The sequence below is a fragment of the Candoia aspera genome, chromosome 1 (genome assembly GCF_035149785.1).
Source record: "Candoia aspera isolate rCanAsp1 chromosome 1, rCanAsp1.hap2, whole genome shotgun sequence".
Lineage (NCBI taxonomy): Eukaryota > Metazoa > Chordata > Lepidosauria > Squamata > Boidae > Candoia > Candoia aspera.
Window position 1 is genome coordinate 178,872,385 of NC_086153.1, and position 21,861 is coordinate 178,894,245.

General features: G+C 36.6%; 1 protein-coding gene across 1 annotated transcript in view; it reads left to right on the forward strand.

Annotated features, from left to right (window-relative positions):
• The window catches only part of ANKRD44 (ankyrin repeat domain 44), a 158,706-nt gene that overhangs the window by 118,962 nt on the left and 17,883 nt on the right, over positions 1-21,861 (forward strand). The window contains exons 14-22 of the mRNA XM_063318043.1: positions 762-902; positions 4,615-4,695; positions 7,270-7,381; positions 12,961-13,032; positions 14,612-14,813; positions 16,373-16,451; positions 18,086-18,203; positions 20,015-20,231; positions 20,940-21,027. Coding sequence (XP_063174113.1) covers positions 762-902; positions 4,615-4,695; positions 7,270-7,381; positions 12,961-13,032; positions 14,612-14,813; positions 16,373-16,451; positions 18,086-18,203; positions 20,015-20,231; positions 20,940-21,027 — 1,110 coding nt within the window. The remainder of the gene's footprint in view (positions 1-761; positions 903-4,614; positions 4,696-7,269; positions 7,382-12,960; positions 13,033-14,611; positions 14,814-16,372; positions 16,452-18,085; positions 18,204-20,014; positions 20,232-20,939; positions 21,028-21,861) is intronic.

Below are 21,861 nucleotides of genomic sequence, written 5' to 3' on the forward strand. Positions count from 1 at the left end.
GTGTAATCTCAAAAGAAACAGATGCATACTTTATCAGTGGCGTATTCTTTCCTAGTAAGATTTAAGTTGTTTGATTCTAGATTATTTTGCACCAGGGTTCATCTATATGGCAGCCCAGAAATGATAATTAATTCAGTATAAGAAGGTTCAGCTTAGAATAGTTGACTGCACTATCTCTGTCATTATTTAAGCAGCTGAATCAGAGTTTTTCTAAAAAGTACTTTTTTCTTTGTCACTGAGTTATCCCTTATATTTTTGTACTTTCACCAAACTCTAATAAGCAACTTTTAGACATCTGGATGAGAAAAGGATGCTCCTACCCTATCTTCTGAAAGGTTTTTTTGCTTAAATTAAATCATTAATTTTGTACTGGTGTATGCAGTGAAGATCATATGAGTATCTTGTTTTCTGACTATAGTGACAACAGCTTGGGTAACTTTCTGTACAGTGTTTTCCTTAGTAACAAATCTTATTTATTTTTATAATAAGCCAGTGGTTTATTATGGTTTATTCTTTACTTCTAGTTAGCTGAATAGCATCTCACATCCTTTTTGTTTGTTCACTTTTTAAACCATTTCTTGTGTACTTATTTCAAATCTTCACCGCAAGAGAAAGAATATGTTCTGCATTCAATTAAATAGTGCTATTGTACCTCGAAATGGGTTCTCCCTATAGTAATGTTGCTGTCAGAAACAGTTAACATAATCGTATCCTGTTACTCAAGTAGTGCCTTGGCTAATATGGTTCTATTTATTTTTCAGAACACCTTTGCACTATGCAGCTGCAAATTGTCATTTTCAATGTATTGAGATGCTGGTAACCACAGGGGCCAATATTAATGAAACTGATGACTGGGGACGAACAGCTTTACACTATGCTGCAGCCTCAGACATGGACAGAAAGTAAACAAGCTTATTTGTATTCCTTGTTTCTAATTCATTGCTAAGCCAGTGTCATTTCTGTTCCCTTCATGCAGCAATCTCATTTGAGCAAAAACTACCTTTTGAATCAAATACCTCTTTAATGTCTGCATCAGCTACTAGAATTGCTTTCAGTAACTACCTCCTCCTGCATATTGAGTTACTTTTGCAACTGCATGTTTTGTTTCAGGTTGCTGATCTCTGCAAATATGCCAGCTTCAACTTCTTCTATATATTTTATTCCCTTATATGTGTTTATCTTGCTACAGCTTCTCACATGATTGTATATGGCATATAAATATTTCATCTGCCTTCCAAAATTTTAGCAAAACTACTGAACAACAAAAATGACAGCTACTTTAAAAAAAATCATTATTTTTTGCATATAGAATTATCCAGTTGCTCAAAAATCCAGTTGAGTGGTATTCTTAAGGCTTTTTTGGAATACAATTTGCTTAAAATAACTTAAATTTCCTGAATTAGAGGAGACATTCAGAAAACTCTTGTCATATGGAGACATAAGATAATTTTAAGTTTCAAGCGATGGCAAAAGGTTTGACAGGAGCATGACATTATGATGGAATTAAAATATCCTCTTTATATTCTTAAAGCTCCTGATCCCTGTAATCATATCTCTCCATTTTCTTTTGTTTTGAGTGAATGTTGAAATTATAGCATGCTGTCTTCCACTGTGCCAGAGTACTTCTGGCTTTGATGCTCGTGTGGTTCTTTATACCTGATACGTAAGGTCACTAGCAAAAATATTCTTTAAAATGGTAACTTTAAATGAAGTATTTCTCTATAAACTGGTTCTTGAAACATAAATATCCAATAATATGTGAAACAATTCCATCAAATTCTGAGGAAATGGTTTTCTATTACGACAAAATTTGAGAAGTAGAGAAAGAAAATTTGTAAGATTCATGCATTGTAGAGTGTGGTTCATTTAGGAGTAAATATATATATTGACACCCTTTGCAGATATGGGGAGCTGCAGACGACCTCTGTTGCCCTTGTAAACTTACTGTTTTTGGTACACGCATCTGATTTATAGTTATATGTAAAAGGCTTGCCATGTTAATGGATCAAATAGACCTTAGGAACTAAACTTTTCCTTAATTAAATATGCATTAAGAAAAATACTAATCTACACTAAATGTATTATGAAAGGGGTTTTGGCTTCAGTTAAAAGAACAACTCTGCTGTCGTAAGTGGGTGAGTAGTATAGCTCATGCGTTCTTTATTCTCCCATAGTTTTATTAGCCAAGTCCCCAGCATTATCTCCTGATGCTCATCTGTTCTCCAACCTCCATAAAAGGGGAGATGTTTAATGATAACAACAATCCTGTCCTTTTTCAGCAGAACTTCACTGACCAAACATGCACAGATGCTGGCATGCGTATGCACCCATACATGTATGTATATCTACACGCACATGTATGCGCATGCACACGTTAATTGGAAAACTGAAATTGGAAAAAAGCTTGTAGGCCTCAGTCAAGATTTGTGCTTATGAAACAGGATAGATTCATAATGTATTCATATTTTAAAAACAATAAACCTCATGCTCTCTTGCCTCCATTCTGAGAGCAGGTAAGAATGTCCTCAACTCTGGGGAAAGACTATAATAGAATAGCTGGTTTCTATAGAGATACAAATTTCCATACAGTTGAAATAGAAAGAACTAGGTTCAGCTCTCCCACTGGTAGTTGATTTCAATGTAACTTAAACATTAAGATCGTAAAAATTCCTTGGTGGATCATACTTCTATGTGCCATCAAATTCATGACCTTTTCTCCAGTAGGTTATTGGAAAAGTGTTTAAATCTTGATATAAAGATTTATTGGAAAAGTGCGTGCCTGAAGACAGGAAATTAGGATGAATGACTGAGTGGATCTCCCCCCTCAATTTTGATTATTGAAAGAAAAAGCCATGCGTAGACAAAAATATCTAGTTTAGCATAATATTCCTTGGAGCTGTCTTGATTAAAAAAAATTGATTTAGGAAAAAGATTAGCTTTTGTAATTCTAAGAGCTACACTGTTCTCCAAACAGTGACCTTGAAGGGACATATATTTTATTAATTAAATGTTTAAGGGAGAAGGAAGAACTGGTTTAGTAATGAAAATGACACTATTTATTAACAAGAGATGCAACCAGTCAAAATTTAAGAATTCTATGTTATATCATATTCCAATCATTTTGGGTGGATCTGTGAAATCTAATGAAATGCTGTCTCAAATATCCATGATGTTTATTTCTGTTCTGTTTTGAAGGTAATATTATGATGTGTGAAATGATTCATAATGCTTTTAACCATTAATCAAATAAAGCCTGGTCCCACATATTGCAAATTTTCTACTTGTTTTTACAGTTGTACACATGAATTAAAATACTACCTGTATTTCCATAATTGCATATATTTGTCCTCCATCACTGTGAATGGGTGATGGAGGTGGTGTACACATGTGGTGTATCTATGTTTGGCCATTTATAATTTTTTTTTGCTATTTTGAGTATGTCTTTTTTTTTTGTCCAAGCTGAAATTAAAAATTAACAAAACAAGTTCAGAAGAATTTAAATGGCCCGCAGTGTTTTTGTTAAAACATTTGAGAGAAAATATAGCAATGTTTTCTTACTGCTGTTGGCTCATCTGTTGGTAGCAAGTTAAATGGATGCATAAAAGCCTTCTCTATTAAGGAACAATATGACTATAATAATGGGCAAGCTAAGATAATCAACAAGGTGAATTAATAATGTAATGCATTGTTAAGATAGCAATAATGAAGCTGTAGGCCTCACACCTCCAGTGAATCAGCAGGCTATTGGAAACATATTTTATAGATCTTAGTTTGTGCTTATATCAGAAATGATCTGTGGATTTAGAGAGAAAGAAAGTCTGGCTGTCATTTTTACTTGTTCTGATTAGCCATGTGTTTCACCTATACTTTTGCCAATGAGAGAATGTCTTTAAAATGGAAGCAATACTTTTATGCCCTAGGATTCCAACAACTTGTTTTGGATTATTCCATCTTCTTCTGATATTGGTGTCACAGCTGACACCAATCCATTTTGTACCCACATTGAATTAGACATGATTGCAGTTTCTGCCACTGCAGAAGCCTTTTAGGGAGGGTGTAGAATGGAGAGAATTGTGCAGGAGTGAATCACCCAGAGTCCCTCTGGTGGGAGGAGATGGGCGGTGACAAATTCGATAGATAGATAGATAAATAGATAAATAAATAAACAAACACATAAGTAGTATTTGTGTAGAGGATCCAATAGAACTTTCCTTCTAGATGGGATACACTACTTTCTCCATGCAAATATTGTTAAGTGTGAGCCTGAGAGCTTCATGGAGACTTTTGCTGGTGAAATTATATAGCTGAACCAATCAGAGGGAGGATGGAATATGGTGAAGGGGCCTGTATCTAACAAAGATGAGCTGAAATGACGAATATCAGCAGTTCCAAAATATTGTAGTTGAATGTGATGCTGTGGTGGAGAATGAGGACCTTGGAAATACTTCCCATTTCTGAGAGCTCTTTATGGCTCCTGCCATTTTCCAATCTGTCAAACATTTACATGAAAAAGTTTCCTGGTAGCACTCATAAATGTATTTATTGTTTGAAGTGAAAATGATGAAGAGTAGTTTATGCCAAAGAATCTCAAAATGAGTTGCCTTTTTCATTCAGAAAGAATATTTTGGGTAACTCCCATGAAAATGCTGAAGAAATTGAAAGATCCAATGAAAAGAAGGAAAAAGAAGCTGCATTGTAAGTCTGGTATCAGTACAGCACTTTGACCACGTCTCTGCATTGTGCTTCTCCTTCTGTGGGTTGCAGTTATGTCCATTCCTTAGTTTTGCTCTGTCTCTCTGTGTCCTGCTGGATTTGGCATCTGAAACCATGAAATGCTAACCATGGAGTTCTTGTTTATTGATGTAGATGTATGTTTATGTGTATGGTTTATTTCATACCTAATTATTTTAAAATGTTACATAGCTCTCTGCAAAATGACAGAAGCAGCATCATGACACAAGCACTGCCCCTTTCATACAGTACATGCATCATGACGTTGCACGCAGAGCCAAAAGGAGAAATGCTTGCAATGTGAGGGTAGGATATTGCTTCAGTCATTCTGACGGAACCCTACTCACCTAAACTGGTTAACCATCCACTAACAAAAATCTGTCTTGTTTGGGCTGAGCCTAAATTTACTGGCTTTTATCCAATAAACTCCATTACTGGAGCGATACACTGATTAAGCATTACCTGAATCTGATGGAAAGGTGCTACCAAGCTGCGTATTATAAATAAATTGATGGCACTTCACTAAAAACCCCATATGATCTCAGCCAGCAGTTTAATGTAAACATTGAACAGCATGGCACCAAACCATTTAAATGCTATAGCCTTGAGCAGAAATTTCCCAGCAGCACTTTCTAGAGATACAGCTAACTCAATCTTTCTAAAACAATTGATAGAATCAGAAACCTTTGAAAGTTCCTGGAGAAGCATCTCCACATTTCTCTGCTTTTAAAGAGAGAAGATTATCCCACAACCTAATCAAAGCACTTTTAGTGCCAAGACCAGGCCTAACCTCTGTTAAAACTCAACTTTGTTAAAGACTGTCTGGATCTGATTATATACCAACAGCTCAAGCACCTTTCCCAGAAAGATGTTTGCCTGCTTCCTTGAGTGAAGATTGGACCATTCCTGCTTTTAAGGAGAAATGTATAAACACTGGGATCTAGTGCAACACTCCCTTTCTATTACCTGAATAAGCCATGAGAGCCAAGTTTTGAGCAAATAGATGCCTGTTTGAACTCTATGAAGTTCCTTGATCACATTGTCATGCCTTAAAGCTGTCCTGGACTCGTCTACAGATCTAATTGCCAAAACTGCAGAATCCAAGTCATGATGATTACAATAAATTTTGCTCTCAAAGGATTTTGGAGGCATGTCACATGAAACTACCATAGGTTCTTCATTATCTTCTGCTGGATGAGAACTCAGAAGGTTCCAAATCACTTGGAGAAGTTCCACTGGATATCACTAAGAGAATACAGCAGTGGAGGAAAAGTGTAATGATGAGATCTTAATAGCGTCGGATAAACTTTGGGATGAGTTTTGCTCCAGATGTCTCTCTACTTATTTCAGCTTGGTACATACAAAGGAATTCGAAGAAGAAGAGGTTCAGAAACAAACATGTCAGCTGTCCATGCCAGAAAATTTTTCCCCTATGTTACCTGGAGTCAACTAGAATCTGTTAGTTTCCAGGATCATAATCTTAACTCTAGGAGGTTCCCTGTCCCTACAGAGAGTAATAATTGGTACAAGTCTAAAAATCTGAGCAGATCTGACTTTGGCAAGGGAATAGATTCAAAATCCCCTAATTTCAGGCCATTATACTCCTGCCTGGCAACACCCTCCCCCCCAGAAATCCGTAGATCACCATCTACATGTGTTGAGCTAGTTATGTCTGTGTATGTCTGTTTTTAAAGATTTTTTGTGTGTGTTAACTGCTGCTGTAGCTTTTTAATAAGGCTTGAAGATAGGTTCTGTTGTCTTTATGTCAAGAGCATTGTAATAAATACTGCAAGGAAGATCTGTCCTTCACAAACTTGATACTGGAGTTGGTGTATCTTTTTCATTACTTTCATTGTTGTAGTTTTTGTTATCTCAATAACCAATGTGGTAGAATATACATAGTAGCTAGTGATGTATCAAATCTCTATCTTAAAGAGTTTCCTTAAAAAACAGGTAACATAATAAAAGCAGTTAACATTAAAAAATTAGTTAACTGCAGTAATATTGGGAAGTGTATTAGAATCCAAGAACCAGTATAGTTTCTTCAATTTGAATAGCTGCATAGCAAATAACATTTCAGCAGATAGTCATTGAAGAGCTGTGACAAGAAGCACTTCTCATTATCACTGTGTGGTTATTTGAAGCACAAAAACTGTCTTTGGCTGTACAGATGGCAACTCTTCTTGGCTGCACGTTGTAACCCTCAGCTGAGAAGAATGTAACTCAGAACGGAACTGGCCTGTCCCCAGTGAAAGAAAACATATATTTATTATGTGGCTAATTCTCCCATAGAAACAAAACATAGAATATAATGCTTTTAATTGCACCTTACAGCAAGTACATAACTTCGGGGTCATTAATTACCACTGTACAAAATCCAGGTGAATGTGGTGAAATGAGTATTCAATAGGTGCAGGATTCTGTTAAGTAGACAAAAGCTGGCATTAAATATCTTTAATATTTCAGTGAATCTTGGCATTAGTCATTACGCACAGTTGGATGGAAATATTTTGATTTATATTTCTAAATAATCCACAGATGTCTAGAATTTCTTCTTCAAAATGAAGCGAACCCTTCAATTCAGGACAGAGATGGCTATAATACAGTGCACTATGCTGCTGCTTATGGACACAGGCAGTGTCTAGAACTGGTGAGTAGGTCCTAATCACTGTTGAGATGCTGCGTTGCAAAGGTGGCTTCCAAACACATGTTCTTAATTTTGCAGAGCTATTACCATTATTCTTCGAAATTGGACAGTGTTAAATTTGTAAATTAGGAATATGGCTGGGCAGGAGAAGTACAAGCATTTTCATTATTTTACTGCTCCAACACTGACAGAGAAGCCAGGCATAATTAGTATCAACTCGTGAAATTCTTTTGGACTGCAAATGCTGAGGCCTGTGGGATATGTGGTGATGATCAAATGAGAAGGGCACGCTCTTGCGACAGTCAAAACAGTCTTCCTTTGGGATATGTATTGAGGCTGTGATGGATGAAAATGTTTGGGACTAACTTTCTTGATGGCCCTCGTCAATATATGCTATACATAGTTTGATAACACTATTGATAGTCCAGCTGCCAAAGTAAGCTAGTGCTTTCTCAAGAAAGTTCTTGGTACCATTCAGCTTGAAACTTGTCAAGAAAAGTTGAACTATTATGAGTTGCTGTCTTAAAGGGGCATGTAAAAGACAAACATGGCTTTCTTATTGAAGTTAGTTTTTCCAACAATGCCTGTCATAAATTATATGTCTCAGGGTTTGTGTGATGTAGTAGCAGCTCCACCACATGCTGTAGTAGCAGTTAGATGAGTTTGTTACTGTTGCTGTATGAAAAAGGTTCATACCTGCCTTTATTTAGTTTCCCCATAGCAATGTACGAGGCTGTTTGTGAGATTAGTTGGATTATAAATTGTCATGCCACTATTTTTTTCAGAAATAAGCTGCTGACCCATAGGAAAACAAAAATATTTAAAACTATTAAACCTATAGCTTTTGGTAGTTTCACAAGTTGGAGCTCCTTTTTATTATCATGGTTCAACTTCTTTATTTTTAAAATAAGCATGCCCCTAACTATCAAATGTCACAGTCCAATAGTAAAAGAAGTAGTCGTGCTGTCATAAATAATGTCACAGCATGAAAAGGAATAACACAGGTGCTTAAATTTTATCCATCTCTTTCTGTAGTCACCATCCATAAAATATATGAATGACAAATCTGTGCATTAATGGATAAATGAGTATTACAGTAGTCTGCTTTTACTATGTTAGAAATATTTTCATTTTACAAACAATTCATTCCTGATTGTACTAATTCTTTTGAGCCTTTACTGGTCAGAAATATTAAGTGTGATCATTCACAGTCATAAGATTAACACTGCTGACAGTATTGGCTTTTTGTAAGCTGTAAGTCCAAGATATAAGAGGGAAGCATGAAGTGTAAATTGTTGTCAATAGATGTGTGAAAAGCTCTTGGATAGCTCTTGAAGCAGTTTCATGAGAACTGAAAATCCTGCAGATAAAATAAATGTTTTTCTTGCTTTTTTTAAACTGTCCATTGAAAGTAATTATTGTTCTCTTTCCTCTCCCTAGCTTTCAGTCTCTTACACTCCTTCCTTTATTTGGCTCTAAACAAGGGCAGATAAAATGCATTCAATTGCAGTTTTGTGGCAGTGTGATAGCGGAACCAACTGGGTTTCTATTACAGAAAAAGTGACTCTTCTGTGTAAATGGAGGATGGAAAACCATGCCATAGTTCTAGTATGATATTCTTCTTCAATCACAAGACAGTCCTAGGAGAGAGGAAAGAAGGAGGTTGCTGTCATGAGGGCCAGCTACTTATTTATTTATTCATTCAGTTTAGAAGCCACTCAATTCCACAAGACTCTGGTGGATGACCTAAAACATTAAATGCAAGGAAACAATAAAACCTTGGGAACAAAGATAATGTGTGTCCTGAAGAAATAAGATAAAATTTATCAAATAAAATCCTATAGGAGCATGGCACCACTCTACCCCAAGGCCTGGGGGAACAACCAAGTTTTCAACACCATTTTGAACTTCATCAGGTGGCAGCCATATGAATTCTGAGGGGAAGTTGTTCCAGAGGGCAGGTGCTACGATAGAGAAGACATGTGTCCTAGGTCCTAATACATAGACTGTTTGATTGAAGGGACCTCAAATGCACCACTCTGCTTGATCTTATAAGATGGCAGAAACTATAGGAAATAGGTGGTCCCTCAGATAACCAGGTCATATATCATGAACTGCTTTCTAGGTGATAACCAGCATCTTGAACCGGAGCCAGAAACTAACTAGCAGACAATTCTGCTCATAGAGCAGTGGTGTCACATGGGCATTCCAAAGCACGCCCATTACTGCCCATACCACTGCATTTTGGTCTAACTGTAGTTTCTGAGTGGTCTTCCAGGGTAACCCCATTTAGAATGCATTGTGGTAGTCCAATTGTGAGATCATAAAGGTGCGCTTGACCATCTGGAGGATCTGAGGTAGGAACAAATGCAAAGATGGATCTCTGCAAAGGCCTTCTTGGCCATAGTTGCCACCTGCTTTTTGAGCAGGAGATGTGAATCCCCAGATTGCACATTAGTTTCAAATGGGGAAGTACAGTCCCATCCCAGGCTGGAGATGGAGAATTGGGGGGGATCCAAATACACACACTCGATCATGTCAAGGTTGAACCTGAGTCAGTTTCTTCCCAGCCAGACTTGTGCAGCCTCCAGACACTGGGACAGGGGAGGCCTGGGGTCAAAACCTACAATTAGGCATCATCAGTTAGGTATCATCATCAATTAGGTATAGAATTAGGTATCATCAGCTAATCAACTGATGGTATCAGACCTTAAACCAGGGGTCCCCAAAATCTTCAGCTCATCAGCCCCTTCATGAAGTTTCAGATTGTTCAACTACCCCCAAACATTTCTTATATGAAAATAATTTAATAAATACTACTTTAACTAATTGTACCACAAACAACAACAACAACAAATTGCCCCATCAACCCTTGGGAGTCAGTATTGACCATTTTGGGGAACCTTGCCTTAAACCAATAGGTGACCTCTCCCAACTGTTTCATATAGATGTTAAACAGAAGGGGTGAGAGCATCAAACCCTGAGGCCCCTCTCAACTGAATCTGGCAGCTTATCAGTGCTTTAATATGCATAACCTCAGATACCTAATTTGTGTGATTATGGTTGCAAATCAAACACTGGGAGGAGTTAGAATCATAACTGTACTCCCCAAAGGCACATTATTTCTTTTTCAAATGTGTCAATAATTAGATATGAACTAAAGTTGAGCCAGTTTAGGCTGACAAATCCTATTGCCTGGAGGTATTTATACAGAAACTTGGTAAAAGTATTTTTCTAGGATATCAATTTTTATAGTGCCATATAAAATTATAGAAAATTCCCATAGTAATTTATCTTCAATTAGTATGAAGAATTAAGTTTGGTAAGAGCTAGAAAGTGGACATGGTGGCGCTGTGGGTTAAACCGCTGAGCTGCTGAGCTTGCCGATCAGAAGGTCGGCGGTTCGAATCTGTGTGACGGGGTGAGCTCCCATTGCTAGTCCCAGCTCCTGCCAACCTAGCAGTTCGAAAACATGCAAATGTGAGTAGATTAATAGGTACCGCTTCGGCGGGCAGGTAACAGCGTTCCGTTTAGTCATGCTGGCCACATGACCACGGAAGTGTCTACAGACAAACGCCGGCTCTTCGGCTTTGAAACGGAGATGAGCACCGTCCCCTAGACTCGGACACAACTGGACTTAATGTCAAGGGAAACCTTTACCTTTACCTAAGAGCTAGAAAATCATTAGTGCTTTTTTAAGCTTAATTTTTTCAGTAAATTTGTCACTGCATATTTTCTTGCTGTGTACTGCTGAAAACCTAGAGAGCTCTCTGTTTTAAGTTTGTGTTTATGCTTGACATTACATCAGAATTCAGTATTCTCAGCAGTAAACCAATTAACTTTTATTTACCTCTGTCTCATCTGCTTTATGATTAACAGCTTGACCATATTTTTAAAAATACTCCCAAATCTTTTTTTTCATGAAAAATGACCATCTCTAACTATTTTCAATCCTTTTTTTCATTCTGAAATCAACTTGTAGCTTTGCATAGAAAAGATTTCTAGTGTTTTCTTGTTGATCCTTGGGTGATTGGATCATGTTCCGTAATTAAGGTAAAAAAATCAGAAATAATAAATTTTTTATTTAGAAGGCCTTTTGGAGAATGAACAGCGAAGATAGTAAGGGAACAGGGTTAGCAGGCATTTTATTTTTAGAGTTTATGTGCCTGAGACTAATACAGTCATAGCTCATGAAACTGAAAACAAACGGTTGAAGTACTATACTCATACTATGCAATGGCAAAATCTAATAACATCTATTGCAGCTGCTGCAGAGGAAGTTTCTCTTGAGATCTTAACTGAAATGCATTGAAAGAATGTTTAAATGACAATGGCATCTGCCTTCAGATGAAGGTGCCAGCTTGTCTCTTTCACACAGATTGAAAAGAAGTGTACCGTAGTGACAGTCAGCATTCCACTCAAAATGTTCAGTCCAATTATCATTCCATGTGTCAGTACACTTCATATTGTCACAGGTTCGTTTGATACCCAAGGATTGTTTACTCAGACTCACCAAGTCATTCCCAGTGAGACATTGTACACAAAGACCTTTTGTTCACCCCTTTTACATTGGGGGGGGGGTGTTCTTTTACTTAGAAAACCACTAGTTACAGTATTAAAGTGTTTTTTTTTTTCTTACCTAGGTGACCAACTAGTACAATTCTTTCCAACTAACCTATATGTCTATCACTACTCTAGCTATGTCTATTCTAACTAATACATGTAGGTCACTAAGCTATTCTATCACTATACTATTTATATTACTATAACTATTAAACACTACTAACAATTCTACTACCTTTAGAACCCAGTTCTCCTTTAAGTGGACAAAGTCTCACTCCTTCTCTACCTTTGCCACAAGCCTTTACTACTGCTCTCACCCTCGCTTCCTTCTGTCTTCTGCTTCTCCTACACACCCATACCACCACACCCAGCTGTTCTAAACCCAGGGCTTTTAACCATCTCCCAGCCCTCCTCATGCTGATTTGAGACGTTCTGGTTAGAGAGAGAATGAATGTGGATGGGGTTGAATGAGTGAAGAGAAGGGGAAAGACAGAGGAAGTCATGACTGAATGGTGTTGATGTGATTTGGAAAAAGAGGTGAGACATTTAAAGAACAAAAGGTAATTAAGATAACTGACAGCCAGTTTGGTCTAAGGTGCTGGGAGACCGTGAGGTCTAGTCCTCCCTTAGGCATGAAGGCCACTGTGGTGATTCTGGGCCAGTCAATCTCAGACCACCCACCTCACAGGGTGGTTGTTGTGGAGAAAATAGGAGGTGGGAGCATTCTGTATGCAGCCTTGAGTTGTATAAATAAAGGTGCAGTATAAATGTTGTTGTTATCATCTTCCTTGCAATCCCTGCACAATTTCCCAGACATTCTGAAGGGTCCCCAGTGTTTCAGAGCAAATTAGAAGATAGGAAAGGTTTTAGGGAAAAAGAACAATTCACAAAAATCACTTCCTTTTCCATCCAATTTTGGTGTTTCTTGTTAACTCAGAGGACATGTGTTAAATGTGCGTGTTATGTGCATTACCTTTTCACCATAAGTATAAATTGTTTCACTTCTTTGTTTGTTATAGCTTCTGGAAAAAACAAATAACATTTTTGAGGAATCAGATTCAACAGCGGCAAGAAGTCCTTTGCATTTAGCTGTAAGTATAGGTTAGGAGAAATACTGTTCTAATAAGATCACACGACCTTCTGTTTCTTATCTAAAATTTATTGATTATTACTTATGATGAGACTTGTTTTCTTTGAGGCATACCCAGATATCTCTAACCAAATTCATGGATCAAAGCCAAAAATCCCCAGGTTAAAACTTTGCCACTGCACTAAAGCTAGCACTCTCTAAAACAGAAGCCTCCTCTTGGAGATGGGGAAAGGGTTGAGGTCAGATTTATTTAAGCTATGTTTTGGGGCTGATCTAGATATTATGCTGTTGGCTAGAATAATAGATCCAAGAATCATGTGAGGATTTCTTTCTCTATTATGTCCAAATTGTTCATATAGGTTATATTAATATTCAATGCAATTTTGTGCACTTCAGAATTAATTCCAGGACATAGTCCAACTGCAGCTCCAGATATCAATTACAGAGAAGCAAATGTGGCTAACATTTGTTTGAAAACTCTTATTCATTGAAACTTCAATAAGCTGAGTTGATGCACTTACCACTACAGTACTAATAAAATATTCTTACATTAGGGAGCATAAGCATATAAAGGAATTCAAGGTTAAAGCCTGTAACTAGTGTAGTAACATAATTAATTGCAATGTAATATGTGAACCAAAAATGTCACTTAAGACTTTACTTAAGTCTAAATAGGGATTTGTCACACAAGGAAGTCCTTACTATTTATTACAGCAACTGGAGACCTAATAGTCAAGTAATAAAAATCAAATCAAATACTCTCAGTGGAGTCTGAGAAACTCTGGAAGATTTAAAATGCATTTGTTTATATATGCTGTTTACAATTAATTTTCCCGTTGCTAACTTCCCCTCAAACTCTTCTGAGAAGTTTTTTTGCAAAATAGTGGGCAAATGTTCATTACCACATGTACAGAAATACACACAGGACTCTTTATGAAATACTCTCCCCTCAGAAGTATGTGCAGCTTCCATTTGCTGTGATTATGTAAACTGATCAAAACTTTTCCTTCAGCATACTTCCAGTCCCAGCTGACTAACTGTGGCATGTATCTTGTCTTTTATTTGGGATTTTATCTTTGCTTTTGGGGTTATTTTTACTTGTTGATAATATTTGGATTTAACTATTTATTATTATTATTCCATTTTTCTGTTTTCATTTTGTTTGATGTTGTATGCCTCCCAGGATTCTTTTGGATTGGTGTAGGTTATAAAAACAATTTTTAAAAAATAATAAATAAATAAATAACTTTTGTTCCCAGTTCAGATTCTTTTCTTCTATTGGGATGCATATATTACTTATTTCCAAAAACTATTACTCTATTTTCATTTAATTTTTAATAGGATAAAATCCCTACAGGTTTAGTTTACATACCAGTATTAATGATCTTTTAATAATGCAATTTCAGAGAAAAACCCTGAAAGGTATAATTTATTTTGATGTGGTAAATAATTGTGAAATAGGTTTCATCAGCCTAATAAGATTTCTTCAACGTTCAGTTTGTAATTATATCAGGAGAAATCTTGATGTATTCTCAGTGTTTGAAAATCACTGGTCTTAAGTATCTGATTTTATTTCCTAGGCCTATAATGGTCATCATCAAGCATTGGAGGTGCTGCTTCAGTCACTAGTAGATCTGGATATTAGGGATGAAAAAGGACGTACTGCCCTGGACCTCGCTGCATTTAAAGGACACATGGAGTGTGTCGAAGCGCTCATCAATCAGGGTGCTTCTGTCACAGTGAAAGATAACATCACACAACGAACCCCACTTCATGCCTCAGGTATGTTAGATGCTATTATTTTGTTACACTGACTACAATGAAAAAGAATGGTATGCAGAAAAGCTCATGGGGACCATCTGCTATGTAAGTTTGGTTCCTTTTTAAACAGAAAAACGTGCCTCTTTAGCAGTGGGAGATAACTGTAGCAAAAACTGCAAACTCTGGTTTACATATAGTTCCCATTGATGTGCTAATGTCATTTTGTGTATTGTATGACCTCGGAGTTCTACATGATAATCCTAGCTGAAGCGACAATCAAATTATAGCAGTTTTAGAAAATTACTAGTCCATATACACTAAGTTCTTCATGAATAAGGAAATTGATATTTAGAGTGAAAATCTCTAAATTTTATTCACTAATGAGTTAATCTGCACTATGCACAAAATGCATGTTTTGCTAATCCTCCAATAATGAGGAAATAGAGAAAAGAAAGTGCAACTTCTTATTACTTAAAATAGAACAATGGTGTGCTGATTAGATATTTACAGTGAGTCTTGGTCCTTGAACCTTATTACTATGACTTATTGCAGGGTTGAGCAGTAATGAGATCTGGCTCTACAGATCTTCTGACTCCTAGTTGTGCATAATCTTTTTGTCCAACCAAATGCTATCCCAACATTTCTCAATTATATCACTGAAGTTAAGAAAGCTTGGGATAACTAAGATTGGATTATTCTGTGAAGTTCCATTCAAGTTCTGGTGCTTACAACAAATTCCTGGGTTTAGAATTCTGTGCCTCTAGTACCAGACTCCAGCTAGTAGATCTCAGCATTCTCTGGATTAGATCTAGCAAATCTGTTTCTCCTCTGGCTTGGGCTTGCTGTTAGGCATTTTGAATTTAGATCAACTCATCTGTAATTGGATATATCTATTTAATTTTCCTTGTGCTCTGGTTTGGAAATGATTATACATTGCTGTTTCTCCATTAGTTTTAGAGTAGCTAACAAATAAACTAAGTATAATATTTTGTATTGAAATGATGCATTATCTTAGCATGGCCTGACAGAGACCTCTGTTGGCTGAATACAGTGTTTACATTGTCCATCAATAACAGTCGAAGCAGGCAAAATTTGGCTATATTAGATAGGATTTCTTTATAGTAGAAGCTCAAGACTTTGTCACCTGCTGCTGCTGTTACTTGTTCTATGTCTTTGGGTGCTACAGCAGTGTTGAAAAACAATCTTGAAAAATGTAAGATAAAGTGTTTTTTCTACTGGTAAAATATACAAAAATCTGAAGGTTGTTTCTCAACTACCTATTTTCTCATCCCCTCAAAGGCAAATATGTATTTTGGCTCTTCTTCTTGGCAGTCAATATTTTTGGAAAATAGGCATTAAATAATTAAAATATTAATTAATAGGAATTAAATAATTAAAATTTGTATCTAAATTTACTTCTTATATTTGAAAACAAATTTCAGGAGTGAATATATAGGGATATTTTTCTTTCTTAATAGATTAGCCATAGACATTCTCTCCTAAATATTACTTGATACAAGTTTAACTCCTTCCAGGCTTTTATTTGCAAAACATTTAAATTATATCTTTCCCCTTTATAGTCATCAATGGGCATACATCATGTCTACGACTTTTATTAGAAGTAACAGATAACCCTGACGTGGTGGATGCCAAAGGACAGTAAGTTTATTTCATCTTAAAATTGCTATTGTACATTTATAATTTGAGCGACCTTGGGAACATTTTAAGCAATAGCATTTAGATATAGCAATACATGGCCATGTTGTCCTCATTCAAGGATGTTCAGAAGTTAATTTAATATCCTCAAATTAGAATAATGCCATGGCTAGCCAATTAATGGTACTGCTGTCAGTTCTTTGACTGATAGCATTGGAGGCAGAGAGGAGAAAAGCAGTTGGACACAACAGTTACAGCTCTAAGAAACTGGTAACCAAAGACAAGAATCATGGTTATGCCTGTGTGAGGCAAGAAGTGGAAGAAGCAAATTTGCAGCAATCCTAAAGAAATGAGATTACAGTTGGTGTTGCACTGTCTATGCATGTCCAGTAGATTTTTCTCTGAGATTTCTGTCACAGAAAGCATTCTACCCCATGCTAGATACCAGATGAATGTGTGTTCTTCTTTTATTGTAACTGTATCCCCAAGTTCTCTATTTTATATCTTAGACAAAATGGTAGTGAGAATAAAAGTTTGGAGTAAAGGACTCCTTAGGAATGCGGACTAAATGTGTCTCCTTTTAATATGAATTAGGATCTTGAAGGTGAGCCTACTCTAGCTCCCTCTGAATCTCTTTTCTTGGAGTCAGTTCTTTTATATGTGATTATATCCTATAAAAATCTTCCTGCACATAGAAAAATAGCACATCTTTCTGTACGCAATGAATTTCTCTCTGGCCTCCCCCTGCCTCTTCCCCTGAGAAGATCCAGCTGTGAATTGCTGAAGGGCAAAAAATATTTTTCCTCTGGATTTTATAAACTGACTCTGATAATACTACAGTGTGACAAAGAACTGGAATCCAGAAACTGGTTCATCAATATAGCCATATGCTATGGGCAACAGGACAGAATAGAAATATCACAGCCCATTGTCTGTCCTTTTCCTCCAATAACAGGCAAATTAGAAATGGGCAAATTCCCAAATAGGTACGGAAAATGTTTCCACATAAACCTTTTTATTTAGATTCTGTCCTGTTCAATAGATTGAACTTTACATTTATTTTTCAAAAATAAGATTAAGAATTAAGCATAACATCTTACAAATAAATGATATAATGATAATGTGGAAGCCTTTTGCATACAGTCTGATTTCAAATAAAAATCTTAGCAACCTACAATAGACTAATTAACCATGGATTTATCTTATTTATGTATAGTGTTACCACTAGCATTGTTTTGATTTTTTGTAATTAATGGGAGTGCTGTGGGAGACATGTTTTAGATAGAAATTTAACGTATTGTTTTATTTCCATAATCATAGGTTCTACTCCTTTTCATTCTCATTTTAGTCTTAAGAATACCCAAACAAAAACAGTTAAGAAGGAGAAGCAGCATTAAGTAAAGACAACTAATCAGAAATAAAAATTTTGCTGCTCATTTTTAGATTATGGGTAAAGATTGAATATTAATGCTTCATGAACCTCCAATATTATCAAATCTAGCTACATCTGGCAACATGGATAGTAACTGATAGATATGGCAATGTTTGGAGAAGTGGCTAATATTTTTGGATAATACATTGAATAAAGTCACAGATGAGGAATATATGATGAAAATTGTGGGCCTCTCATTTTTTAGAACTCCACTGATGCTTGCTGTGGCTTATGGGCACATAGACGCTGTTTCCTTGTTACTTGAAAAAGAGGCATCTGTTGATGCAGCTGATATCCTGGGATGCACTGCTTTACATCGAGGGGTAATTTCTGATTTTATCCTGAGTTTCTGCTGTATGTGTTTTCAATTGCTGCTCCTGCACATACATCTAATAATGGCAGACATGAATACAGAACACTGAACCTGACTTTGATTCTAACATGTATCATGTAAATCTCTGAATGCTAGCTGCTTAGGAGAGGCAACAGTGACCTAGAAGCTGCTGGGTAGCCTTTGTTGGAAACTGCTCTATTAGATGTCTCTTAGTCCTTAATTTTTTTAAAGCAGTGTTTTAAAAGGGAGGCAAGAAAGCCGGCTGGGCGACCTTGGGCCAGTCCGTCTCTCTCAGCCCAACTCACCTCACAGGGTTGCTGTTGTGGGGAAAATAGGAGGAGGGAGGAGTATGAGGTATGTTCGCCGCCTTGAATCATTTATAAAAATAATAAAGGCGGGATAAAAATTAAATAAATAAATAAATGGGTACTATGTATTATGTGTAACTTGATTGGAGAAGAAAATATGACAAAAGCTGTGCAGTACACAGCTATATAGCACTACCCTGGAGGGGAGATATACTATCTAGATAGTATATGTAGATGTGATAGTCTCAAGGTATGTAGAATTGTGCCACAGACATTTAACAGAACTCTAGGAGCAATGGCTCCATTCCCAACTCATATGTTGGAGCTAGGAAAGGTACCATAAGACTGCCTTTAATGAGATGCAGTCAAGTCAGGTACAAAATCCTGTTTCTTGGATAGAGAGGCAGAATTTTGGCAACCCAAATTTGATCACCTATTAAGGCTTTAAGGTTTTATGATGATTAGAAGAAAGGCAATTTGGGGGGGGGAGGTCTACTCATAGCTTTACGCATAGGATTTGTAGGTCATTGCCTTCTGTCAAGAGTCCTTTGTGCACAGCTCATTGGGTTCGTGGTAGGATTGTGTATGCCTACTGACATAAGTACAGTAGATGCCCTGAAGATATCTAATTTTCTGATTTTTACCTAAACATGACCAGGCAACTAGCGACTTTGGGGGTGTTCCTCTACTTTTCAAATTTAAATGATGAAATACTTGGAACATGTTGTTCAAAGTTGCCTCATCCTCATATTAATTAATTAATTGTTGTTGTTTTCAAGTAGCCCAATTTTAAAAAGTTTCTTATATTTCCAAGAGTGGGAAAAATTAAAATACTTCCTAGCAGTACAAGATGCACCATCACCATAAACATTTTAGATTGACTCTTTTGGATGCCCACTGAAAATGTAATTACTCTCAGCATGCCTGGAACACTTTTGAAATTTGTTCTAAAGTTTTAAAAAATGGTATTTCAGATATACCCAGAATACCCAGGCTATCAACTTCCATCTGAATCTTTTTGTTTTTCCATCAACATTCCGGTCTTTTTTTCCTTATCACAGAAATATCTTTTAGCAAGGAAAGAATAGTGGCCCAATGTATTTGTGCTTGGAGCCCTTGGTCTGGAAGCATCCTTGATGCAGTATGTGAGAATATTTTTATAAAGAACATTGTGAAAATGATTTCCTTTCATTAAAATTTTGGAGAAGACAGTATCCAATGTCCATGTTTCCATATATGCAAGATATTAAAACATCTCTTTGTCATTGACTGTCCAAGTAGACAATGTCTTACTCCAGAAACAGCCCAAATCTTTATCATTAATATTTCAGACAGGCTTTTAAGTCACTAAAAAATTCAGTTTATATTTATTTAAGATTGTTGGTTACCTTGAGTAGCTTTATGAGCTGAAAGGCAGGGCATAAATCCAGATAATAAATGAATATTTTACTAAAATGAATCTAATTTTTAACTTTTTTGGGAAAAAATACAGATTATGACAGGGCATGAAGAATGCATTCAGATGCTGTTGGAACAAGAAGTATTAATTCTGTGTAAGGACGCCAGGGGCAGAACACCTCTACATTATGCAGCAGCTCGTGGTCATGCCACATGGCTGAGTGAATTAATGCAGTTGGCACTTTCAGAAGAAGACTACAATTTTAAAGATAATCAGAGTTATACACCATTGCACTGGGCTTCTTATAACGGTAATCTTTTATGCGAAGCAGATATTTATCATCGGGTCTTAACTTTGGTGTGGAAATTGGATGCAAAGAGAGATTACAGTGCTTCTAAAACAATAATTGTACCTTGTTGTAAATTGCTAGGGCTTTGGCACCATTCCCAGATCAATGCCATGCCTTTATGATCCACATTGTCTCCATTTGGCAGCTGACCCAATTTCTAGTACAAACTGCAAATGGTCCAGTTTTCAGACTGAGACTCTGAAGCTCTGAGCTGTTTTTCATTTGGTAGGAACTTCCAGTTTCTGGATTTCCCCTTCCCTGCCAAGGTTTTGCAATATTTTGAACACACCGGTGTTTTATATTGAGCAATAGAATAGAGTTGTGGCAACTTATCAGTGGCCCCCCAAACAGAAACCACAGTGATTTTTTTTTATGTTACCAAATGAATAGAATTATTTTATTTTTAAAAAAAGAGAGAAACCAGAGTCATAAAGCATGTGCAGTGCCTGCAGATGTGTCTCAGGTTCAGTGCCTGGGATCTTCAGTTCAAACCACCTGGGAGAAATTTCTGCTAGTCAGAGTGAACAATAGTAGGAGGGCACCATTTTGACTCTGAATAAGCTATCTTCATAGAATCTATACCAAACCAGACTATAAAGGATATTTCTTTTAACAGTACAAAGCACTTTTTTGTATTGGGACTTGAAATCATTATCTGATCTCTTACAGGAAATGAAAACTGTATAGAGGTACTGTTGGAACAGAGACCTTTTCGCAACTTTAATGGAAACTCTTTTTCTCCATTGCACTGTGCAGTGTAAGTAGACATAGCAGTAAATCTCACCTCCTATAGCCTAGGCTGTGTGCCAAGCTAAACTGGTATATAGAAGTAATAAAGCTTTTGAGATAATGCTATTTTCATGTCACTAGTCTCCAATCCAACAATACTCATAGCCATGAGGGATTAAAAAGTCTTCTCAGGAAATGTCTGTAATTAGGAATGAGCCATTTTCACCATAATGTATGTACTTTTGATTGCTAGTTTTTCTGTACTTTAAACTTTGATTTAAAATTGTGCTCTGAGGTTTTTAATAAAAGCAGAAGGCAAACTTGACCTGAACTGAACATTAGTGAGACCTGGTCATAATTATTCTCATTTTTTGGCTGTAATACAGAATGGTTGGCCATTACTTTCTTCAAGGATATTTTTTAGTTTCCAGTCTAGCCCACAGTCCTATATTCTCTGATGATCACTCATCCAAGCACTAAGCAGGCACAGATCAGCTTAGCTTCCAGTGCCATGGTGGCAATCCTCTGCCTCTTTCTGAAGAAGTAGTCTGTTAGTCTGCTGCAGCTGAGACAGGAAGAAGTCTTGGGACGCCTTGCACATTAACATGTTTATTGCAGAAAGTTTTGGAGTAACTCTCATGGTTGCTAAGTGGGAGTCTTCCAGGGAGAACTGGAATTATAGAAGACCTAGTCAGTGGCAATGACATGGTTTGATTAGTGATAATGTGCTAAGAACTCCCACTCTCTCTTTAATCAATGCCTGAGGACGTTACTGTCCTTAACCATACCGTATATAGTCAAAGTGAAAATGGGGACAGATCTGCATCTCAGTCTTTTCAGTCTTTAGCTTCCGCGTCTTCCC